Source organism: Phaeoacremonium minimum, assembly GCF_000392275.1.
Source record: "Phaeoacremonium minimum UCRPA7 unplaced genomic scaffold PA7_03_scaffold_552, whole genome shotgun sequence".
NCBI lineage: Eukaryota > Fungi > Ascomycota > Sordariomycetes > Togniniales > Togniniaceae > Phaeoacremonium > Phaeoacremonium minimum.
The window spans coordinates 64145-86236 of NW_006921454.1; the positions used below are offsets into that span (position 1 = coordinate 64145).

The 22092-nt window shown below is 53.2% G+C and overlaps 4 protein-coding genes across 4 annotated transcripts; 2 read left to right on the forward strand and 2 right to left on the reverse strand.

The window, feature by feature from the left end:
* Window positions 1-2379: 2379 nt before the first annotated feature.
* On the forward strand, window positions 2380-3625 carry UCRPA7_7749 (putative 26s protease regulatory subunit 8 protein; the record flags this gene model as incomplete). Its single annotated transcript, XM_007920272.1, has 2 exons — window positions 2380-2614; window positions 2691-3625. The coding sequence occupies 2 exons, from the start codon at window positions 2380-2382 to the stop codon at window positions 3623-3625; spliced, it is 1170 nt and encodes a 389-aa protein (XP_007918463.1).
* Window positions 3626-4473: 848 nt separating this feature from the next.
* On the reverse strand, window positions 4474-6806 carry UCRPA7_7750 (putative tyrosine-protein phosphatase 1 protein; the record flags this gene model as incomplete). Its single annotated transcript, XM_007920273.1, has 3 exons — window positions 4474-5766; window positions 5829-6349; window positions 6398-6806. 3 exons carry the CDS (start codon window positions 6804-6806, stop codon window positions 4474-4476), a joined length of 2223 nt encoding a protein of 740 aa, XP_007918464.1.
* Window positions 6807-15459: 8653 nt separating this feature from the next.
* On the reverse strand, window positions 15460-15978 carry UCRPA7_7751 (hypothetical protein; the record flags this gene model as incomplete). The annotated part of the gene is made up of 2 exons (XM_007920274.1): window positions 15460-15895; window positions 15962-15978. The coding sequence occupies 2 exons, from the start codon at window positions 15976-15978 to the stop codon at window positions 15460-15462; spliced, it is 453 nt and encodes a 150-aa protein (XP_007918465.1).
* Window positions 15979-17008: 1030 nt separating this feature from the next.
* Window positions 17009-21960, forward strand: UCRPA7_7752 (hypothetical protein; the record flags this gene model as incomplete). The annotated part of the gene is made up of 2 exons (XM_007920275.1): window positions 17009-21715; window positions 21766-21960. 2 exons carry the CDS (start codon window positions 17009-17011, stop codon window positions 21958-21960), a joined length of 4902 nt encoding a protein of 1633 aa, XP_007918466.1.
* Window positions 21961-22092: the final 132 nt, after the last annotated feature.

The following is a 22092-nucleotide window of genomic DNA, read 5'->3' on the forward strand; positions in this document are numbered from 1 at the left end:
GCGACAGAAGAGCCTTTGGCTGACGCCGGGTCAACCGGGCGGTTTGATTACGGCAAGACAAGACAAGACACGCGATCTGCGTGGGTTGGAGGATGCTGTGTGTAAGTAAATAATGGAGGCGGCAGCCGCTCGGGAGGGCGTCACAGTGCACCAGCTCGGTCTCTTGGCTCCTCCTTTCACAAGGATGAAGCTATCGACAGGCCCAAGGTCATGATAACCCCGTTGTCTTGCTGGAGGGGATGGACTGCGGTCTGTCACTGGAACCGGAGGCGGAGAGAGAGAGAGAGACGTCAGGCTGGTTGGAAGGATTGGATGGGATGGGATGGGATGGGGATGGCTGCCCAGAAACAAGCAGGCAAACCAGCAGAAGCAGGGAACGGCACGGGACGGGTGGGTTCTGATGTACCTAAGTACCTCTGTGACAGGGTCATCTAGCGACTGACCTGCTGGGTGGTGGGGCATCTCCCAGTGGCTCATTACCTAGAATGAGCCGGGATTGGGGTCAGCTTCCCGCTATCAAGCTGGATTGACTGCTCTCTACTACCGGTATGTAGTACCACAAACTCCAATAACACCTCAACTCATGCCCTTTGGCCGATTGCCTTTGCTGAACGGACACACTCTCCCTTTCGCTGATGATGGATAAAACTGCCTCGTATCTCCCTCCCTTTGTTGCCAGGTAAACTCGAGTCGGGACCAGACTCTTGGTAGAGCTTGCGGTGGTGCTCTACTGTACTGTACGAGTAGAAGGTAACGTTATGGTATGTAGTCGGGAAATATGACAAATGCGAAACCGCATCTTATCCCTTGTGCAGCGCTCGCCTATTCACACCATACGATAGTCAGTTTATTGTACCTACCTATGTATGCATGTCTGCTCTGTTCTGTTCTGTTCTGTGGGGTATCTCGTACAGACACTCCATTGAGTTGCGCGATCATTGTACATACTTCACCAAATCCATGTGAAATATGATATACTATAGTCAAAGCTATGATTGATTGTCGTATGGAACGTAAGACTTCTGGGCTCTTCTCCTCTTATGAAGCCAGATGCTCCGTTGCACACACTCCATCGCATCACTGCAGTAAGTACATCATGTAGCTACGGGGCATCACACCTCCACAGGCCTTCCTCATGACGACGTGTGGATGGCTGTTGTCTCACGTAAAGCTACCCAACTATCTCACTAAACCCGCCAGACTCAAACACTAACAGCTGAGGTGGGAGGGCCGATCACTGTCTCTGCCCACATGTTTGCCTGTCTCGCCGCTAATCCCCTTCATTCGCTGAAAGCTCGCGGCTTGCAGCTTGCAGCTTGCAGTAGCAGTAGTAGCAGCAGTGCTGGACCCAGCGGCCCACTCCAACGGGTCAGCCGCTGTAGCCATGCCCAAACTACTTGCGACTGAGTTTGGGAAAACCTCATGTACGACTGTATGCGTGCGAGCGAGCGAGTGACGAACTAAATGAAGGACTGAAAGCTTGTGTAAAGTGATCAGAATATAGTAGGGGCTCGCAGAAGTTGTCACAGGCAACTACTTGATGGCGTACTATTGATTTACCGTGTTAATTCATGACTGACTGCCTACTTACTCGCTGTTTCGCCTGCCCTATCTCGTCAAAGGTTTGAAATACTCCTTCGATCGCCTGCCGCCCATATCTCTGCTTGGTCTAAACAGAAGAAGAGTGTAACTGATCCCAGTTCCACAAGATCACGACTCAGTGCTTGAGAGGCTCTTCACTCGATACTTAGATTCCATATCTGGATAGATTCATACGTCAGATAATAGAGAGTTATGTCCTTAGAATTGCAAATCCCAGTCTGATTATGTCGCTTTGGCCACTGCCAGAGAAATGTGACGGCATGAACATCATAGCTTTCACTCTGGATTTATGGATCAATGAGTATTTCATGGTGAAAAGGTCAAGAATCACAGAAGTAATAGATAATCTGTCTGCATCTTGAATATGGTTTAGATAAGCAGCAGGGACAGCACGTGATCATTGCACCAAGGAAGGTCCGTGCTTCTGACGCGTTGGCCTGGACCTGCCTGCCCCCAGCGCCTGTGTCTGCCAGCCAACACCAACGCCGAGCCTCAGTTCTTAGAGCTTCTGGCTGGTGCCATCACATCACATCCACCACCATCCATCCACCTGCTTATTGCAACCTCACGACGACCACGACCGCACCTTACCCATCATCTCATCCCTCTTCTCAGGGGATTCAGTGAGACCACCAGCACCCACCCTCTGAGGCTCACGAGCGCCCACTTGACCCCCACGACAGGCCTGTGTCCTCCTCGGCCAGGCGCACACAGCATAACCTACCCTACTAAAGCTCTCCAACCAGAACCCCCCGGCGTCAAGGATATCCCATCAAGATGGCGCTCGACAGCTACTACCAGAACAAGATCGAGGCGATGAAGCTCGAGATCCTCAAGGGTCAGGCCGTCCTCCGCCGTCTCGAGGCACAGAGAAACGACTACAACTCAAGGGTACGGTTGCTGCGCGAGGAGCTCGGCCTCCTGCAGCAGCCCGGCTCCTACGTCGGCGAGGTCGTCAAGGTGATGAGCACAAAGAAGGTCCTGGTCAAGGTACATCCCGAGGGAAAATACGGTATGTTTCATCCTCCCTTCTGCTAGTTGCAGACTATCCTCTACGAAAGACCCATCACTGACAAACAAACCTACAGTTGTCGACGTATCTGAGAACATCGACGTAAGCAAGCTCACTGCTGGCAAGCGTGTCACCCTACTATCCGACTCCTACAAGCTCGAGAAGCTGCTGCCGTCATCTGTCGACCCCCTCGTCTCTCTCATGATGGTCGAGAAGGTGCCGGATTCCACATACGACATGATTGGTGGTCTGGACCAGCAGATCAAGGAAATCAAGGAGGTCATCGAGCTGGGCCTCAAGCACCCAGAGCTATTTGAGTCCCTCGGTATCGCGCAACCGAAGGGTGTCTTGCTGTACGGTCCCCCCGGCACAGGCAAAACCCTGCTGGCAAGAGCTGTGGCGCATCACACCGACTGCAAGTTCATCCGTGTGTCGGGTTCTGAGCTGGTCCAGAAATACATCGGTGAAGGTTCCCGAATGGTGCGCGAGCTGTTCGTCATGGCGAGAGAACACGCGCCCTCCATCATCTTCATGGACGAGATCGACTCCATCGGTTCGTCCCGTGTCGAGGGCTCCTCCGGCGGCGACTCGGAAGTCCAGCGGACCATGCTGGAGCTCCTCAACCAGCTGGACGGCTTCGAGCCGACCAAGAACATCAAGGTCATCATGGCCACCAATCGTCTCGACATCCTCGACCCTGCCCTGCTCCGGCCCGGCCGTATCGACCGCAAGATCGAGTTCCCGCCGCCGAGCGTGGAGGCTCGAGCCGACATTCTCCGTATCCACAGCCGCAAGATGAACCTGACACGAGGCATCAACCTCACCAAGATCGCTGAGAAGATGAACGGCTGCTCCGGCGCAGAGCTCAAGGGTGTATGCACAGAGGCGGGCATGTACGCCCTGCGCGAGCGCCGAGTCCACGTCACACAGGAGGACTTTGAGCTCGCGACGGCCAAGATCCTCAACAAGCACGACGACAAGGAAGTCTCGCTCGGCAAGCTATGGAAGTAGTCGAATTGGATGCGGGGTTGGGCCCTGCTGTGGTTGGGTTACCTGGCGATGGTGTAAGACATAATAGAAGTAGTAGGGAACGACTCAGGTGCTTAAGGATTAGACTCCGTGTAAAGATATACAAGATACAACTGAAGACCTTTGATATCAAGCATCAACTTGAAACTAGCCGTATCCAAATCCTCAGGCATCCTTTGTACCATGAAATGTACCATGAAACGTTGCGTTGCGTCCTATACAGCATATGGCACCGTCTCCTTTATCTGTATCAAGTGGATTTCGAACTTCTTCATCTACTTGGGCAGACGAAACTCGGTGGTTGAGTAAAATAACATTCCTCTGTGACCACAGTGTATATATTGTAACGAGCATGTGATGGCAATACCCTTTCATCTGTCAGTGATCCAGAGGTTTTCATGAAACCATGACTTCGTGGCTAGACATGATCACAAGCGGGGTAAGGAATTTAAAGCTCGTTCTGGATTCATAATCCTCATTGAATATGCATCCTAAGCCGCCGCTATGTATATATCATGCTTGAGTAATTCTATTGTACAATGCTACCCGGTTCCCGGCTGTCGAGAACACCATTAGACCACCATCCAACTCTGAACGCCGGTATATCCATGTTGTTTAAACCTCATGTACTCCATGCAAGCACCTCCACATAACCATCATCCAATCATCCCTGGATCAGGAGGAATGAAATCATCTTTGACAATGCCAATGCCAATGCCAATGCCGATGCCGATGACTTGGGAAACGAGAAGTTGCAAATATAAAAATCCAAATTACAAACCCATGGGTAACACAATTGTTGAATGGCAAACCAATAGGTAGTACTTCACTTAGTTGGTGAAAGTGCCACTTCGCCCTCGTCCTCGCAATGCCCCTGGCCCAGTGCTGCCGGCTGGTCCTCCACGCTCCTGCAGCCGCCATATCCACTCCAGCACGGTCTCATAGCAGAGAACAAATTGTCTAAGACTCTGAACCATACTCAAGCGCTGACGACGGAAATCCTCAACTGTCGTAGCAATAAGATCGACGCCGTCGTCATTCATCCATGACAAGTCAAGGCCAGGAACTTTGCTAAACTCGTCTTCGAAAGAAGCCCTGTCGCTTCGCAAACGCGGGAACTCCGGCATCTTGGCTGTGGCCGTCCTAGGGCTGACAGCATCTTCGAATGGATCTGTATCGTGAGAGCCGATCAATGGTTCATCACCCATGCTGATATCTCCCTCGGCATCCATATCCCTATCAAAGCCACCTACACGCCGCTCAATGTTGCGGTTTGCCCGCCTAACATTCCTCAGTCTCTGTCGCTTCAGCATGTCAATCACGCTGTCGACAGTGCAGAATGTGCCTGTACGTCCACAGCCGGCCGAGCAGTGCACCAACATTGGCCGTGACTTGGCATCTGTCTCAGGTTCGTCGTGCCAGGCCAGGGGGATGGTATCTGCCTTTCGCTTGAGGCCAGGTGACTTGCCGGTCTTGGAGCCAGCTGGTGAAGACTCGGCAGAGTCAGACCCACTGCTAGCGGAGGCGATAGCACCGGGCACATCGACTGGCAGGGCAGCCCGTTGCATGACATTAGCCAATTCGACAAGAGCCAGGAGGTGGCTGGGCTGAGCCGGCGCACCAAAGTCTGGCCATGAAGGGTAATGCAAATGGGTGATCTCGCGGATAGGGGCGAAAGGATGAGCCGCGTGAGAAAGGGCAAATTTCCGAATGATGACATACGGCGTCTCACCCCCGCTCCCGCTCGAGTCTCTGCCTAGCTTGGGCTGCACGGGGGTTGGGGTGCTGCCTTCCAGAGTAGTCGTCGTATTCGCGCGTCGCCGACCCATCTCCGCCGTGGCCATCGCCGCGCCAAAACCGAATGAGTCGTGGTGCTGGATGGAAGCTGTTGCAGAACCGCTGGAGCTCTCGGAGCTCGCAGTAGACAGAGCTGCCACGTTAGAGTGGGAACGATGCTTATCGATATCGAGCGAGACTTTCTTCTCGCTCAGAGACTTGAGCCGAATCGATCCAAACTCACGGCTATTCCAGTAAGGATGACATTTGAGTTGTCCACCTTCGGACTCTGCAGTGAGCATGACAATGACGCGGACGTCTTGATCCCAGATAACAGACCAAAAATCCTTTGACGTCGTTAGCAAGGGAGGTTGTGAGAAAAGGGGGTTAGGGGTTACGGAGAACGTACCTCGAAGGTAGCAGGCAGCGGGCCTTGGGTGGCGATGTACTGCTTGTGGCTCCTTGACGCCGTGATATGACTCGCATTGACATAGTCACAAGATCCCTCGGGCCTGCCCATCAGTCGAACCCTAGCATGTTCGAATGGTAGGATGTCCTTGTAGCGGTTCTTGCCGCCTTTCTCTATGCCAGATAGCTGAACTCTTTCGGTCTCATCCACAGGATTCTGTGATGTCGGCTGAAACATAGAATACGCATCCTTCATTCTTGACTGCTCGGCTAGTTCAATCTGCAGGAACTTGTCGCTGACTTTCTTGCCATGATCATCTGAATCGACGGCGGCTCGCAACCATTGTGGTAGTGTTTCCATCTCAACGCCTGCCGGAAGAGAAACGTCTAACTGGCCAACACCGTCGCGAAGATCCTGGTTCTGTCTGATATTTGAGAAAAAGGGATTCGGGTTGTTACTCGTTGTGGGTAGCATCACTCCACCAATCACTGGTGCTACGCTTGGCCGTTTGCTGTCTGTGCCTGTGGTTGACCCTAGAGACAATGTAGGATTCCCTGTTGCCAACTCACTGGCACTGCGATTATCGATCAAATCCGGATAAGCTGCCGCAAAGCCATTGAATCCACCACGCAGTATGGCACATGTTCCATCATAGCCTTCGTTGGTGAATTTTTTAAGCATGTTCACGGCAGAGACAGCGTCTCGTTTCTCAGACGAGAAAGCATCGTAGACAACTAAATACTTTGCTTCTCGCCATTTTGAAAACCTGCCCTGGTCGCCATCGCCTTGGAACGTTTGCTGTAGTTTCTGCAGGTTGAAGGTGGCACGCTTGAGTAGAGTCGTCGGAATGCACAAATTCAAAGCCCCTTTTATTCGTGACATGGCGAATTGTGGCGAAACCCGCAGATCAAGCAAAAGGACGTCTTTATCGAAGTTAGGCGACTGCAGCATCTCCTTCAATTGGGCGGGTGGCATCATTGATGGACCGCCGGTATCCAGTTGAGGAACTGTGTTGCCGCGATGACCTCTGATGGCCTGGCTAAAATCAGGTGACGGCGGGTCAGCCCTGTTGTGAACTAATGACAGCCTTGGATGGCGATCATCAACCTTGGATAGCCCAGATCGATTATCAGAAGAGGATTCCACCTGAGCAGGGGACTCGTGTCGAGGCATATTCAAGAAAAATGGTGGGTTTAGGCTGGCCTCTGAGTTCCTCTTGGAGTCGGCAGAGACGTAAGCAGAATCATGGAGGCTATTGGTCTCCGGATCTACATCCATCTTTGACGAGCCTAGGTCAATGGCTTTGCCCAACCCTGACGGAACTGCAGGTGTCTTCGCCGTAGGAAACTCGCTGCCCGTATCGCTTCCGTGCGTGTGCCATCTGGGCGGCCGGGGTCGTAACGTCTGTGGCGGTTGATCACGACTCAAGGCTGGTGTCCCTGCCCCGAAATGGGAGCCAGACAGACTGAAGGACGAGCGGCCTCTATTCGCATCGGCCTGCCGCTTGAATGCCTCAAACTCGGGGTTGGCGTCGAGAGGGAGTTGTTTGGGAATGGCAGCGGCGAAACTCCTCACCGATGACGTAGGAGGACTCCAATTCTCTCTGGGCATGACCGACGAGTCTCGAGGGTCCGTCGGCTGCTCGACTATGAGCCCGAAGTAGTTGGGGGACGGTGTTCGGACATCTTGTGCAGTGATTTGGGCAGAAGGCGTTGTGAGTTGTTGTTGTTTTGGAATGGCGGATGGGGAGAGCTTCGGTGGGTATGGCTGGCCGACCGAGTAGGGACCGCGAGGCGAGGCTAGGGGTGTTGAGGACTTGTTACTCGATCTCGAGTGTGAATGGTTGTGAGAATGGTTGTGAGTCTGTGATTTAGACGACACGGGCGGAGGCCGTGAGGTCTTCATGTTGTAGTAAACGGTGCGGTCACCGACGCTTCGAGGAGGCTCAGGAGGCATGACTGGAAGGGGGGTGTTGAGAGGAGCCTTGAAGGTCGAGGAGAACGGAACGAGGTTGAACGAGGCAATGTTTGATAAAACCTTCTTGCCTGTGTCTCACTCAAAAAGTCCTGGCTGTTGGTGGATGCTCATGAAGATGCCATCTTCGAGTCTGTCCGTGAATGTTCGTCTTTACTCCTGCACCCTTGGTTCCTGTTTCTGGCTTCTTCCAGCTGGGGTTCCAGACGATCGGTTCTCGCTGTACATACGACAGGCTCTGACCAGACGAGAGTACGGAGAGATGTCCTCGTGGATTCGAGCGGGTTGAGGAGGAGGACCGTTGTTTTTGAGCAGTAAATGGTGTCGGCACGGCGGAATGGCCTGCCCTGATGTTCAGGGGAAGGGAAACAAGAAAGTGGGAATGGGAATTGGGGGTTCGGCAGGTGATAATAGCCTCTGGGTGCCCCTGTGCCGGTGCGGTGGGGACAGAGAGTGGGTTGTCTTGGGTGTTGGTGTCGGGGTGGAGGGCTGCACGCGCAGCTACGCAATAATACAGTACCTGTGCCTCAGCAATGGCAGCCGTGCAGTACATGCAGTACACTACATGTACAGTACAGGGGACCACCCACCCAGCACAGCACAGCGCAGCACGAGGCGAGGAAAAGACGGGGCGGCGGCGTTCTGGGGGGCGCTCGGGGGACAGCAATGATGTAGGTTGCGCTGATCGGCGCAGAAGGAGGGGGCTCTATGAGGGTCTCGCCCGGTCGATGGGCGCGTCCTCCTCGATTATCTCGCCCGTATCTTGATCCTCCGTTACGGTGGATGTGGATGATCTGTGTGAAGTACAGTATCTCACGGGATCACTCGTGTGCTGCAACTGGATTGGACTCTCCAGAAGGTGTAGACTGGAGTTGTAGAAGCAAGTCGAGCGCGAGGACTTTTCAAGGATCAACTCGCCCGTAAGATGCCTGGAGCACGGAGGCGAAACGAGTCGACGGCCGGCTGTCAAATCTCGACGACGTGCCAGGGACGGGAAAGGGGAGAGGAGAGCGGGTTGAGAAAAAGCCGTGTAAACGCCCACAGCTCACCTCAGCACCCTCAAGGAGAAGGTACAAAATCCGTGAGGTACTGCTACCATAATAGTGGTGTCATCTCGTGGTGGTGGTGGTGGTGGTGGAAGAGAAGGGGAAACGGGGGGAGATGGGTGCACGTCCAAGGGAGGCAGGGATCGACAGCCATGCAAATTCTTAGTGCAACTACAGTACAATGAGTAGTTTAGCGTGTTGGAATTGCGACAATGCGATTGAACCTCCTCCTCCTTCGCAGAAAAAGGTAAGGTGGGATGAGGTAATCTTGCCCCGGGAGACCCTGCCATCTGCTCTTTCCCTCGTACCTGGCTACCTCTTGCTCCTCGAGAGCAGTACTTGCCGCATTTGTACCTTTGTCATCTTCAGGCCTACCTTACCTACAGAGAAGACATATCCAGTAAGGTTTTCTACCCCATTTGGCCACAATGTTATTGTAATCTCTAGAGAAGTATCTTGAGTATCTATCGCCATACCTACCTTATTACATGTATGCATGCTCAAGGTATGGCTGGCATACTGTACGACTTCCTTCGTACGTACCCTTGATGAGACTCGTTGGACGCCATCATGGATCACTGTGGCGGCTGACGAGGCCACGATTCGCCAGACCAACTTAACATGCTTCGATTATGCACGGCACACCAGGACCGGGCATTCCAATCTCTAGCTCTCGCAGGCTCAAATTATCTCGAGACCACCAAGACTATCCCTCACCTTCAATGCTTCGCTCGCCTTATTATTCCTCCTGTATCTTTCTTGGGTTTTCTGTTACCACGGCTGCCTCCCGCGACTGAGTGAAGAGAGGCACATCACGACATGACGAGGGGATGCTGCTGTTATTTCGTCACTGCGCGTCATCGATGGGGCCCTGGGGCTGAACGTCGCCGCTGACGGCATTGGGCTGGGGCTGGGGGCGGTGCTGACACGCCGCTGTTCTCGCGGCCTCGTGAAGCCTACAGCTGAGCTGAGTGACTGAGAATGCCTGCCTGGGGCTGCCTGCCTCTAGAGTTACAGAACGGCCTGCAAACCGTTGGCGAGAATACCAACTCATCTCCAGGACGACGGCGGCGAGCGATTTGATCTAGAACGATGGGACTGAGTGCTGCCTTGGCATTCTTGACACACTCGTGGCTGAGAACCTCGCACCACTTTGTTAGCCGAGTGCCGAAATGTAGGTGCAGAGGACCAGAGGTGAACTGGCGGGCCAGAAAGAAGCAGCATGTCTCCGTACACAAAAGAGGCTTTTTTTGAGCTGAGTTGCCGCAACTGCAGTAGATCCAATTGCAAGCGGAAATTGACTTCCCAATTTCAGGAAGGAAAGCCGCCATTTTCGGGATGTTCATGGCAGTTCAGTTTTGGCAGGGAGGTACTCGCATACGAAGTACCTCTCCAAAGATCAGGCAAGTACCATGGTACGCTGGGCGCGTGCACGGCGGAGAAGGGGCACAACGCGGGTGGCGCTTTCCTGCAGGCGCATAACGTCATAGGGCCCATCTTTTCTTTCCCTCCTGTCAAAAAAGCTCGGGTAGGTAACTATGCGACATGACATGTACAGTACCTACAGTAGGTACATGTACCAATCCGCACTCTCAAGGAAGGTACGTACCTCCACCGCTCCTGCACCTGCAACGCCAATATCATGGTAAACTCGCAGACCCAAGCCCTCGAAGGTCGCTTCTTATTACCCACGTTAACCACACCCACGGTGCTTCGAGGACTCCATTGAAAATGCTTATTAGCGCGGCATCCACTCAAAAACGCCGAAGCCTCTGCCAAAATACCTGCCTAGGCTTCCTCGCTTCCTAGGTACGTTCAATGCGACCAAGGTAATGTAGGCCCTCGGTCAATACCTCGTCTCCTCATTTCATGTGCCCCCGGGCAGGAACCCTGAATATTGGATTTGATCTGATCTCTACCTACATGTAGGTACTACTATGCAGTATGGAGGAAGAATGGAAGCTACTAGCATCGGTATTGAAATGCGACCCGACCCCTGACATCAAGGCCAGGACCCCTAATATCCCCTTCTTCCCAAAACTCATCTCACACCCCTCCAGCTTGTAGGAGCATGTAAAACCCTAGAATCCCCATTTAGCCTGACCTAGCTATATGTATTTCGTGAAGTATCTATTGTACTACAGCGACAGGGTTAGCTACCTGTCCTCGGCATTTTGGCCAGGGCCATTCAACGGCTTGTACTCCATTTCAATCATCGTGAGCCTCCTAGAGTGCATTGCCGTTTGAGTGTAATCGATACGGAGGAATTGCCTCTTCGAGGAACCGTCTATGCCTACGCGAGTACACAAGAGACAAGAGTTTCTTGGTCGAGAGCAGCTTCTTGCTCCTCCTGTCCCACTCACTGCCATCCTCCTACTAAAGAACCACTTACCATAGGTATCGAGTCATGTTCACATCCTCGTGAGAACTCGTCTCGCGCACCGGCATCCTGCGGGCTCAGTCAACCACTATATTGCCCTACCTACCTAGGGTCCTAGGGATGACATCCTGTTCCGCATTAACGTCTGCTCGGGGCCTGACCTTGTGCGTTGCAATCTCCAGCCCGCGAAGTTCCAAGAAATGCAAGGCAAAGCTGGCCGGCATGCCTACCCTGAAGGTTCGGACCCCGTTCCCAAAATGCGTGGGGCCGCCTGAAAATCAGGGTCCTGTCTGTCAAAAGACCCCTCAATTTTCCCCTAACCCCACCACAACCACCACGCACACCGGCAGAGCACCCCCAGGATGGACGCACTCGTAGAGGCATGGATGCCTGACGAGAGCACATTATACCCATATCATTACGAAGAAACAGGAAATAGTTTCATTACTCGGCCGGAAAATCAAGGACAGTCAGTCAGATGAGACAACAGTGGATACGCATCGTGGCTAGATACCAGTTCGGTAGACGCCGCGTATTGCTTCATGCTCCAAGTGCCTGCCCTGAGTAGGCAAGGTAGGTAGGGAGGTAGGTAGGTGGGTAGGTATCTACCTTACGGAAGAAAAGTCTTGATTTCCAAGTTTCTTCATCTGACCGCCCTGACAATCGCATCCCGTATGTACCATCCACAGGGCCACGGCGCAAAGATCTCCAGGGACCGGAGAAAAAAAAGTGGTCTGACAATAGCAACCGCCCGGCCAACTTTTCGCTCACTGGCAACCAACTTCAAAGGGCATTGTGCACCGAGTCAAGTCAAGTTCGAGCCTATTTTTACCGCTGAACCTACACGTGCGTCTGCGCCGCGCGCCAGCCCTTAGTCCAAATTCGACGCTATAACGACACGTACACCACCTATCGGGCTGTCTCTGTTCATGCAGCCATCCCCCTCCCGGCCGTGGGAACTGGAGGGAGTATCAATCTACACTAGAGTAGAACTGAGCCCTGCGGGATACTTCAGGCATGGCCGGGCTACATCGTGCATGGTCTGGACCCTTGTGGCCCGTGGGATGGTTGCCCGTTCTGTCACGATGACCTCCGCTATCAATCTCCGGTGCTGCTTCGGGCTGATGGCTGCGCGGCGTCCAAGCCCCGGTTCGTCAAACCCCATCGTCGTGGCTTGCTTACACGGTGCCAGTGTCCCAGCCCTGTCCCCTCAACCGCCTCGATTAGGAGGTCGTCTGGCTGGAACTGGACGGGCTCCTGGCGGGGATCGAAGAAAGTGGAGTGGTTCTGCCGTCATTCTGCCTCACGATACATCTTCAGCCCCGACCACCGGACAGGAGGCACTAGCCTGCTGTCGCCGTAGGCTGCTAGCTAGTATGCCATGCCGCTATGCGGTTCAATCTCTGGGCATGCTGACCGTCCGATTTCGACGTCATCGTACAGCGCCCTGTGCGTCGGCACGACGTTTGAGAGCAATGAGAGATATCACCGCGCAACCTAGGAGCTTCATGTCAGGAGTCATTAGCGTTCGCGATGGCGTGAACTTGCCAGTCATGACTGAAGGGCTGCTTGTAACTCGGCGCCGTGGACTAAATTCCCCCAACGCGAATACTCATAAGACAGTCTCAGATTAAACCTGCCTCTTTGGCTCCTCCAAGTGCGGGAAGCGTATTAGAAACAAGGAAGTGTGGCAGCACGAGGACAGTGGAGCTGGCAGGAGCCGTTGCGGTTGGTCTAGCAATGACATGCCAGCCAGGTATCCTTCAGAATGGCTGCCGCTCCTACCTGCCATTTGTAGGGACAAAATAGCAGTAGACCGGGACAAATGTCTAGGATTGTCATCGAAGCCCGGCAGACCGGCTCGTTAGAGCCATGTGGCGCTCCTGGGTGCGACGGCAGCCCACTAAACGCCGTTCATGATATGTATATGCCACGGAGACGACACTCCTGTGTGAAGAGAGGTCTAGACCGTCGAGTATAGCTAGTTCGGGCCGGATTGATTGAGGTATGCTCCCGGACTCTCGTGTCCTGCTGCTCGATTATCTTCCCAGGATCAAGTAGGGCTGACGTCCGTCTCCCCGATGCTGCACCTGCCATCTGTGGAAACTAAATATAGCCGCTATCATGTGCGAGAGGTGGTGGATGCTACGAGGCAACTACGTCAATCAATTTGATATCACTTTTAATTGTCGTCTACCGTAGCAATTTGTGCTTAACAGGAAGGCTAGCACCGGCTCCAGTACGATAGCTGAGATTGCTCTTAGAGGAAGACCGACCTATCGGTGGGCAGCAACTCCCATGCCAATCACAAGTTAATTCGCTTGGAAATGGCATCTTAGAAGACAAGATTTACAAACAACAAGAGAAATCAAAACCAAAGCTAGACGGAGGTAGTTGTCCATGTAGGTTTCCACGTCAGTACGCGAAAGAGAGCTTCGTTTGTTATCGAAGCCATGTACGAAGCCAAAACTTATGAACATGATTAGTCGTGAGTTACGAATGTCTTTTAAAACGGTGTAACGAAGAAATGGATTGACAACACAGCTCATTTGCAAAGATATTCCTTTGAGTATCCTTCTATCATGAGTGACCCTTCATTTCTAAAACATCCTCTTCGTCTACCGTGAATTATTCACCATGTGCCATATGCTACTAGGCCGGGGCCGATGACATTTTATCATCGTTTGAGACCGGCAACTGTAGGGCTGAGCCTCGGCATCCCGAACTCAACGTACTAGGAGGGGCGGTGGGGTAGATGGAGTTGACAACAATTGATTATTATTACGACCGTACCACATGATACAGGCATTTGTGAGCGTCTTTCAATGCTGTTTTGACATACTTCCTATGAGATTGAGCCTCCACACATTGAATGTTGGATGTTCAACGACCGCATTTCTTGATTTCAGATACGAAATTCGTCTGGCGCGGAACAATATCAAAGTGGACACCAAAACAACAACGCAAGAGCTCCTGCTTCAAGAGCTGGGGATAGATAGTAGAGATGGGAAAATATAACCTCCCATCAGGAGAGCGGGAGTCCATGAGGCAACGAGCAGTCGCAAGTGTTCAGAGCATCTTCGAAAGGCAACGTAACAACAGCATGATGAGCACAGACGATAGTATGCTGATTTCAGTTTTAGGTATCGAATTATCTCTTCGGACAAGAAACAGGAGCTCTTTGACAGACATGTCATGAGAGATGCCAAGATCTTGGACGCCTCAGTAGGACCACCATCAACAGAACTCCCCGGCCAGCCTGTTCCGCTGGTGCCGGACATCCTCTCAAGTTGTGTATCATCGCTGCATATAGATATGGCCTACGGCAATCTCAACGGTGTCATGCATGGCGGTGCGGCTGGAGTCATATTCGACATGTTGACTACAATTGCCCTGGCCCCAATATCTCGACCAGGATACTGGGAGTAAGATCTTAGATCTCCTTGTAGTGTCAGCTATTGAGATTCGTTCGGCTAACAGTCCTCAGTTTTCTCGGTGGTGTAACGCGAAGCTTGAACATCAGTTATTTGAAGGCAGTCCCTATCGGTTAGTTGCATCACGTCTCTGGGCCTCTCATGGTAGGGCTTGTGTCTAACCATTTTTGAGGCACCACCGTTCTCGTCCACTCATATGTATATCAAGTCGGCAGGACGATGGCCTTCATCAAGGGCTGGATGACGAGCGAGGATGGACGGACAGTATATGCTACGTGCGAGCACCACAAGGTACATGTGCCGACTAAGCCTGAATTCATGGAGTATAAAGTCCCATGGGATGAACAGTGGGCAACTAGTACGGGATCAGGGAGCTCGAAGTTATAATCATAGATGAGTTTCCCTTGTGGACCTCGGTATCTAAACCTACTTGCTGAAAGTCGTCTGGGGATTATGATGGCGTAGAGCCTAGGGAGTGGCATACATATATATATATTGACATAGACAATCTGCAAATCATGAGAGCGACGTGGCATCGAGGGAGGAGAATCCACACTCTCATCACGTCCCTGTCGCAAATGCCATGCTCGCCTATTGCAAGCACATGTCCAAACCGCCAACGCCAAACAATGCACAAGTCCACCCTGCCGTATATATCCTATCATACTGGCCACACACCCTAAGCGCAAGCCCCTTTTGTCGAGGAAGTTTCATCCTCGATCTGGACGTTAATTCCAGGCATGATGCCTCTGTGTCAAACAGCGCCTCGTCTAGCCTCATATCCCGTGACTCATCTCTCATAAACGTACATAGATGTCCAAACAGTCGATCCGCCATTCTCTGCGGCCCAGTAGACTCCTAAGCCACTCCATACCCAGTCCCGTCCACTCGGCCTTCGCACGAGACAGGGGATCGGCCGTGGCGCCGACAAGAACGTCCACGGTGGTATTTAGCACCTCCTTCGCCACGGCCGCAGTGAAGTTACCGCCCGTAACGCTCATGGAGCCATTGACCAGGAGCTCGGGGAAATAGGAGACGGAGGGCCGCGGCAGGAACCAGTTGCTGCTGAAGTCGAAGAAGCACCGGTCGGACCAGTTGCAGGAGGTGAGGAAGAGGATGAGCAGCAAGAAGGAACAGTAGACGCAGGGCCGGTTGAGAAAGTATGTGCAGACGAAGAAGAGGAAGATGAAGGCGGGAGAGGCGTTGGTGGGGATGAAGAGGAGCGGCAGCCAGCTACGACATTGCGTCAGCGAAACCACTCGCGAGAAAATTAGTCAGGGGGACCATAGCAGCACCTACCTCCTGAGGCAGAACATCGTGATAGCGAGTGACAAGAAGTCGTCGAGACAAAGAAGTTTCCTAGTCGGCCCAACCGCCGAAACAATGGGACTGTTCGTCGAGGTCCAACGATGGTTGAGGTGCAGTGGCTCTGGAGGACAAGGCAGGGCCGTATCGGGTGCGCACTGACAGGCAGCTATAAGATTTGAGGCCAAGCTTGGTTAGAGAAGAATCAAGACTGAGAAGGCAGTCGAAAGGTCCAGTGAGAACAGATGGACCTTGATCGCGGCAGAGGTCTCGTGCCGGGAACGTTGAGTTGTGACAGGAGCCCGGTCGCGATCGGCGAGCGAGAGCATCACCAACAATCTGGACTCGATCCTCGAGAAAGATTATGTAACCAACCTGCTCCTGCCCAAAAAAAAACCCCACTACCTAGGAGCAGCACCTGGACATGACGCACAGACGGTAAAGCCGATGATTTTAGTGGACGGAGCTACCCAGCCAGCCTTCCAGCCTTCCTACTACACCTAGCTAGTAACACACTAATGTTAGCCAGCCATTCAGTTTGCGCAGCGTGGGCAGTGATGCATGGTTGGGCTGGCACCAAATTAATTTTCTGTCCGATCTGGTTTGTTTGACGACGACGACGACGGACGGACGACGCCGTCATTGAACCTCACCTCGACCTCAACCTCTCACCGTACTACCTACCTACCTACCTTCTCCCTCTCCTTCGCCTTCCAATCAACCTACCGATCCTCTGAATCATCTCCTGCTTCTTGCGGTCGGTATCTCTCCTACAGCTGTGCGGTTAGCTAAGCAAAGATTGGGTACCACCAGCTCGTTGGAGACACCGCCCGATTTGAAGCTGTGGTGAGGTAGCTCGGACACACATCCATCTTTCTACCTCTCCGTTTATTACCTGCCACTTATTACCCCCTTTGCATCCCCCGATTGTCCCATCAAGTCGAATCACTGCGGAGAGCTATCTTAACACGGCGACCCGCGACGGGCTGACCTGGGACTACTCGTCCATCCGCCGTTGATTCCTCCATGGCAAGCTACGGCATGCCGGGTGGAGGAAGCTCGGGCGGCGACATGGACAACAACGGCGGCCTTGAGTCACTCTTGGCCCAGCTGCGTCGCCAGCCCGGCAATCAAGACTCCCCTACCTCCCAGCAAGCTTCAGACCTGATGTCACATTTCAATCCATATCACCAAGCCAGCCAGGCATACTACAACCAGAGTCCCGCCGACTCTCCACAGATGGAGGAGTCCTTCGACTTCCCACCCGCCGCCCCAACTCCCCCCGTCGGCGGAATGTTCAACTCTGCGTATCCTCCTGGCATGTCCGGCGCTCGCGGCAATGACGACCGCACTGCGAACCTCCTGAACCTTCTCAAGTACAACCAGAGCAATCAGTCCAACTTGTCCCAGTCCTCAGCCACTCCTCAAGAACCCTCGTTTCCTCCTCAGCAATTCCTCAGACAGGCTTCAGGCCCAGTGTCGTCCAATCTTCTCCATCACCCTGCCCCGGCAGCGGCCGACCCCTCCGGCTTGCTTGCGGCTCTTATGAAAGGCAAGCTGCACGACGAGGTCGTCAAGGCCGAGCCTGCCCAGCCGCAGTCTCAACCGCACCAACCACAGCCTCCACAGGCATCTACGTCCAACTGGGGCACCGGCCCGACTGAGAACACTCAGCAGTATCTTCTCAATCTTCTGAATCGACCAAAGCCGAGCCAGAGTGATGCGCCACTGTCCAACGAGACCAAGTCAATCAACTTGACCCCGCAGTCGACGAGCGAGTCTGCCCACGAGCATGCGAGAGATTTTCCGTCCCTCGAGCGAGCCTTGGCCGAGTCCACACACGATATCGGCGAGGCGGCTCCCGCCGTGCCTGATGTGCCAACTAGCTCATTTGACTTCGAGTCCAAGGCATCAGGGTCGCCGCAGCTGAAATTTGACTCAGTTGCTCGTTCTACTCGGGATGACACTCCATCTAAGGCCAGTTTGTTCTCTTACAGCAACCCCTTCGAGGACATCCCCACTGTCCCGTCGCCCTCGAATCGGACACCAAAGACATCTACACCTGGCGCCTCAGGCTCGCCCGCTGCCCCGTTTCAAATTTTGAAGAAGCCTGGCTCTGCACAGGCAAATTTTGATCACAAGAGGCTTGGAAGCACTCGCAGCCCTCTAGATAGCCCAGACCACGTCCGTCGGAAGACTGAAACCCCTGGCCAGGACCACAGAGTTGTCGGTCATACCCCAGAGCCCTCGGAATCTTTCTCGAGCTATGAGGCGACACACAAAGGCAAGGAGACTGTTGCAAATGCTGTCGGTGATCTTGCCCGTACTGCTGACAGAGAGGCCCGGGAGGCAGTCGCTCGCGCCGAGGAGGAGCAGGCTCAGGCAAGGATTGCCAAGGAACTCGAAGCTATGATGGATGCTGAAGACGACAGCGAATTCGTCAAGTCCGCTGCCCTTGCTGCTCAAGATATTAAGAGTCAGCTTGAGAAAGAGGAAAACGAGGGCCTTCTTGAGGCTACTCTTCGACCTGAAGTCGCCCAAGCTGTCAAGGACATTGTCGATGAGGCCGCTCAGGGCCCTGTGGTAGACAGCTGGGAAAGCGCTGATGCAGATGAGATTGTTGTCATTGAAGAGACGACCAACCCTGTTAAGGTTTTCAACTTCCCCATGAAGCCCTGGATCTCCATCGCCATCCAGGATGGCGCCAATGAGACCCGGCCCGTCTTCCGCGACGATTCTATTCTCGACATTGCACGATTGAAGAAGGAATTCGATCAAATTGATCGCAATCTCGTGGCAGCTTCTGAAAACTACATGGCCTACGGTATGTCCAAGGCTGGTGGCCTGCGAGTTATCAGGCAGGATGATGGCCATGATGCGAAGCTCTTTACCGACACGAAGGATCGTATCTTCAACCTAGCTATCTCTTCTACGCCTGCAGACCACAACGCGGCCCACAAGGAGGCGATCATTGGAACTGGCATTAGCGGTACTGTCTACTGGGTGCAGATCAAGGATGGAGACCGAGACCACCTCGAGGATGCCAACCCAGAGCAGTACGGCTTCGCCCTACCTCCCATTACTTCCCAGGAGGGTGATGCTCCGGGCGGCGTTCTTAAGACGAGGGCTCGCGCGTCCACCAACCATCCTAACTACTTTGCCGTTGGTCGTGGCAAGGCCATCAACATTATCTGGCCATCATTTATCCTGCAGAACGGCCTCATCAAGCCTGGGCATGACCGTCTTGTAGATACTGATAGGCTTGCTAAGGAATGCTCACTCAAGATCAACACGGGCAAGGCAGGCAAAGACTTCACATTCAGCCAAGATGATACAATGGTCGTGTCTCTTGACAAGTCCGGTAGGGTCAAGTTCTGGGACGTCCGTGACCTCACCGCTGTCAAGGAGGGATCTGATCCACGCAACCCCATGCCGGCTGAGACGTCACTTGAGGTTAAGGAACCCCTTATGACGCTCACGACAACACCTGAAGGCGAGAAGGCCTGGCCGACATCCGTTCTACTGCTGGATAAGCTCCGGCCGTACCAGAAGCGCGGTGCCCTTCGATATATGATTGTCGGCATGAAGCAGAATCACACATTGCAGTTGTGGGATCTCGCCCTTGGTAAACCTGTCCAAGAGTTTAATCTTCCCCACAGCAAGGAGTCAGATGCTGTTTGCAGCGTCATGTACCACCCTCCTTCGGGCATGATTGTTGTTGGCCACCCTACCCGGAACTCAATCTACTTCCTCCATCTATCAGCGCCCAAGTACACGCTGAAGAACCAGTCGCAGGTGGATTACATTCAGAGGCTTGTTGCACAGGACTCTTCGATTCCCCAGCCAGAGTCTACTGCCGTTATTAGTGGTATGCGAGAGTATTCTTTTGCCAATAAGGGAACCTTGCGCAGCCTTCAGCTCCTTCAGAACCCGTCGTCTGCTAGCGACAGCGATGAACCCACCCTGTTTGAGCTGTACGCAATGCACTCGAAGGGCGTGGCGTGCTTGATGATCAAGCAGGCCGAACTGGGCTGGACCAAGGACAACAAGGTCATGGCGCCTGTTGATGCTGTCGACGAAGGTGTCGTAAAGATCACCAAGCTTAAGACGCCGCCAGCCGCTCAGTCCTCTGAGTCTCATGGACTTGAAGAGCCACAACCCAACCAGATCCGGCTTGCCGTTCGCAGCAAAGAGTCTATCACTGCTGCTGCTGCCACATCATCCCAAGAAGATGCACCGTCTCGTAAAACTACTGAACTTGTTACTTCTGCTAAGCAAAAGGAAATCAAAGAAGATGAGGCAACCTCTCACCATCCCGTCGCTCCTCCCGCAGAAAAGACCGAGAAGAAGAGCAGGAAGAAGAAGGCGGCAGCAGAACGAGCCGCCGCCGCCGCTGCACAAGCTGAGCGCGATAACGGCCTTTCAAATGGCAGCAGCAACTCTCCTCGTGCAACACCTGCTGCTTTCACCCAGAAAGCCGACAGGGTCACACTTTCCGCCACTCAGACTTCTCAGGCTACAACAATCTCCTCCGAGGCCATTGATTCTCGCATCAACGCTATGGAGAGCCGAATCACTAGCGCTCTCGGCCATACCGTCAGAAACGAAATGGAGAATCTCCGCCGACGTGTTGACGATGACATGCGTCTTCGTGACGAGCGCTTCAGCAGCCACCAAGGAAACTTACTCGAGATGGTTTCCGAAGTTCTCAATGGCAACACTCAACGTGTCCTGACGAAGATCATTCACGAAGAGTTTGAAGCTTCCGTCACACCCATGGTGCGCGATGTGGTCAGCAAGTCAATCTCTGACCAGCTTGGTGCCAGATTGAACAGCTCTGTATCGCAGTCTGTCCAGAAAGAGCTGCAGAAAGTGGTGCCCAATGCAGTCACCCAGGCGTTGCAGAAACCCGAGCTTCTGAAGAGCACAACGGATAAGATGGTGCACTCTCTTACTCGCCATGTCGAGGAGCAGATCTACGAGGTTCTCGACGACAAGATCATCCCCAAGTTCACTAACATCGCCACTCAGGCTGCTCAGCGAGTCGGTAATGACGTTCGTCGACAAGCCAGCGAGCAGATTGCCCGGCTCGAACAGCTCCGAGCAGCTGACATGGGCAAGATTGATCAGCTCGTCACCTTGACAGCGCGTCTCTCCGATACTGTTTCGACGATGGCGGCTGCCCAGAGCCAATTCCAAGGCGAGTTCATCAAATTCCAGACCCAGGCGATGCAAGTCCAGCAGCAACAAGCTCCGGTCCCAAGTCTTGGCCATGGAAGCCAGGGTCATGGAAGTCAAGGCCAAGCCAGTGGTGCTTACAACAGCCCAATACATACGCACGCTGCCGCGTTGCAACCAATTGCGCCCCCAAGCCATCTCTCGCAACAGACTCACCAGTCCACTCACAGTGAGCACAACAACCAGCAGATGGTCTTCCAGCCCACAACGAAGGAGAATCGGGGACGGCTTGAGACGGAACAGATTATTCACACCATCAGCAATCTCATGGAGAATGAGGCCTACGATGAGGCGATGATCAAGTGGCTACATGCCACCAAGCAAGAGGCAGAGATCTGGGATGCGGTACTCCACAAGTACCGACCAACCTTCATCCCAAACTTGAACCCACTACTAGTCCTGAGCATCGCCGCGACGATTTCCAATGAGCTTGAGAGCGGTAAGTTGCACGAAAAGCTGGCATGGATCGAAGCGGTGCTCATTACTATATCTAATGCACTTCCGTCTCTGGTATGTACACTCGTCTCCAATTCTGTCCACAACCAACTAACCTTGATCAGGATGGCCAAACCCGCGAAGTGACACCTAAGATTATGGGAGTCTTGAAGGCACGCCTTGAGCATCTCTTCCTTCGCATTAACAGCCAGACACCCGGTGATCATATCCTCAAGAACTTGTCCGGCATGGTACAAGTCACGACACAGATCATGAATGCGACCAGACCCATTCAACAGCAACAAATGAGCCCATACTGATTTGTTGATCCAAAACCATTTGGCTCTACTCGCAAGTCACAACATACAGCTTGGGCTTAACTAAATGGAACATAGCTGTACAGACATGTATGATAGAACATCATCACGAAGCCTGAACATTCTCAAACCTTT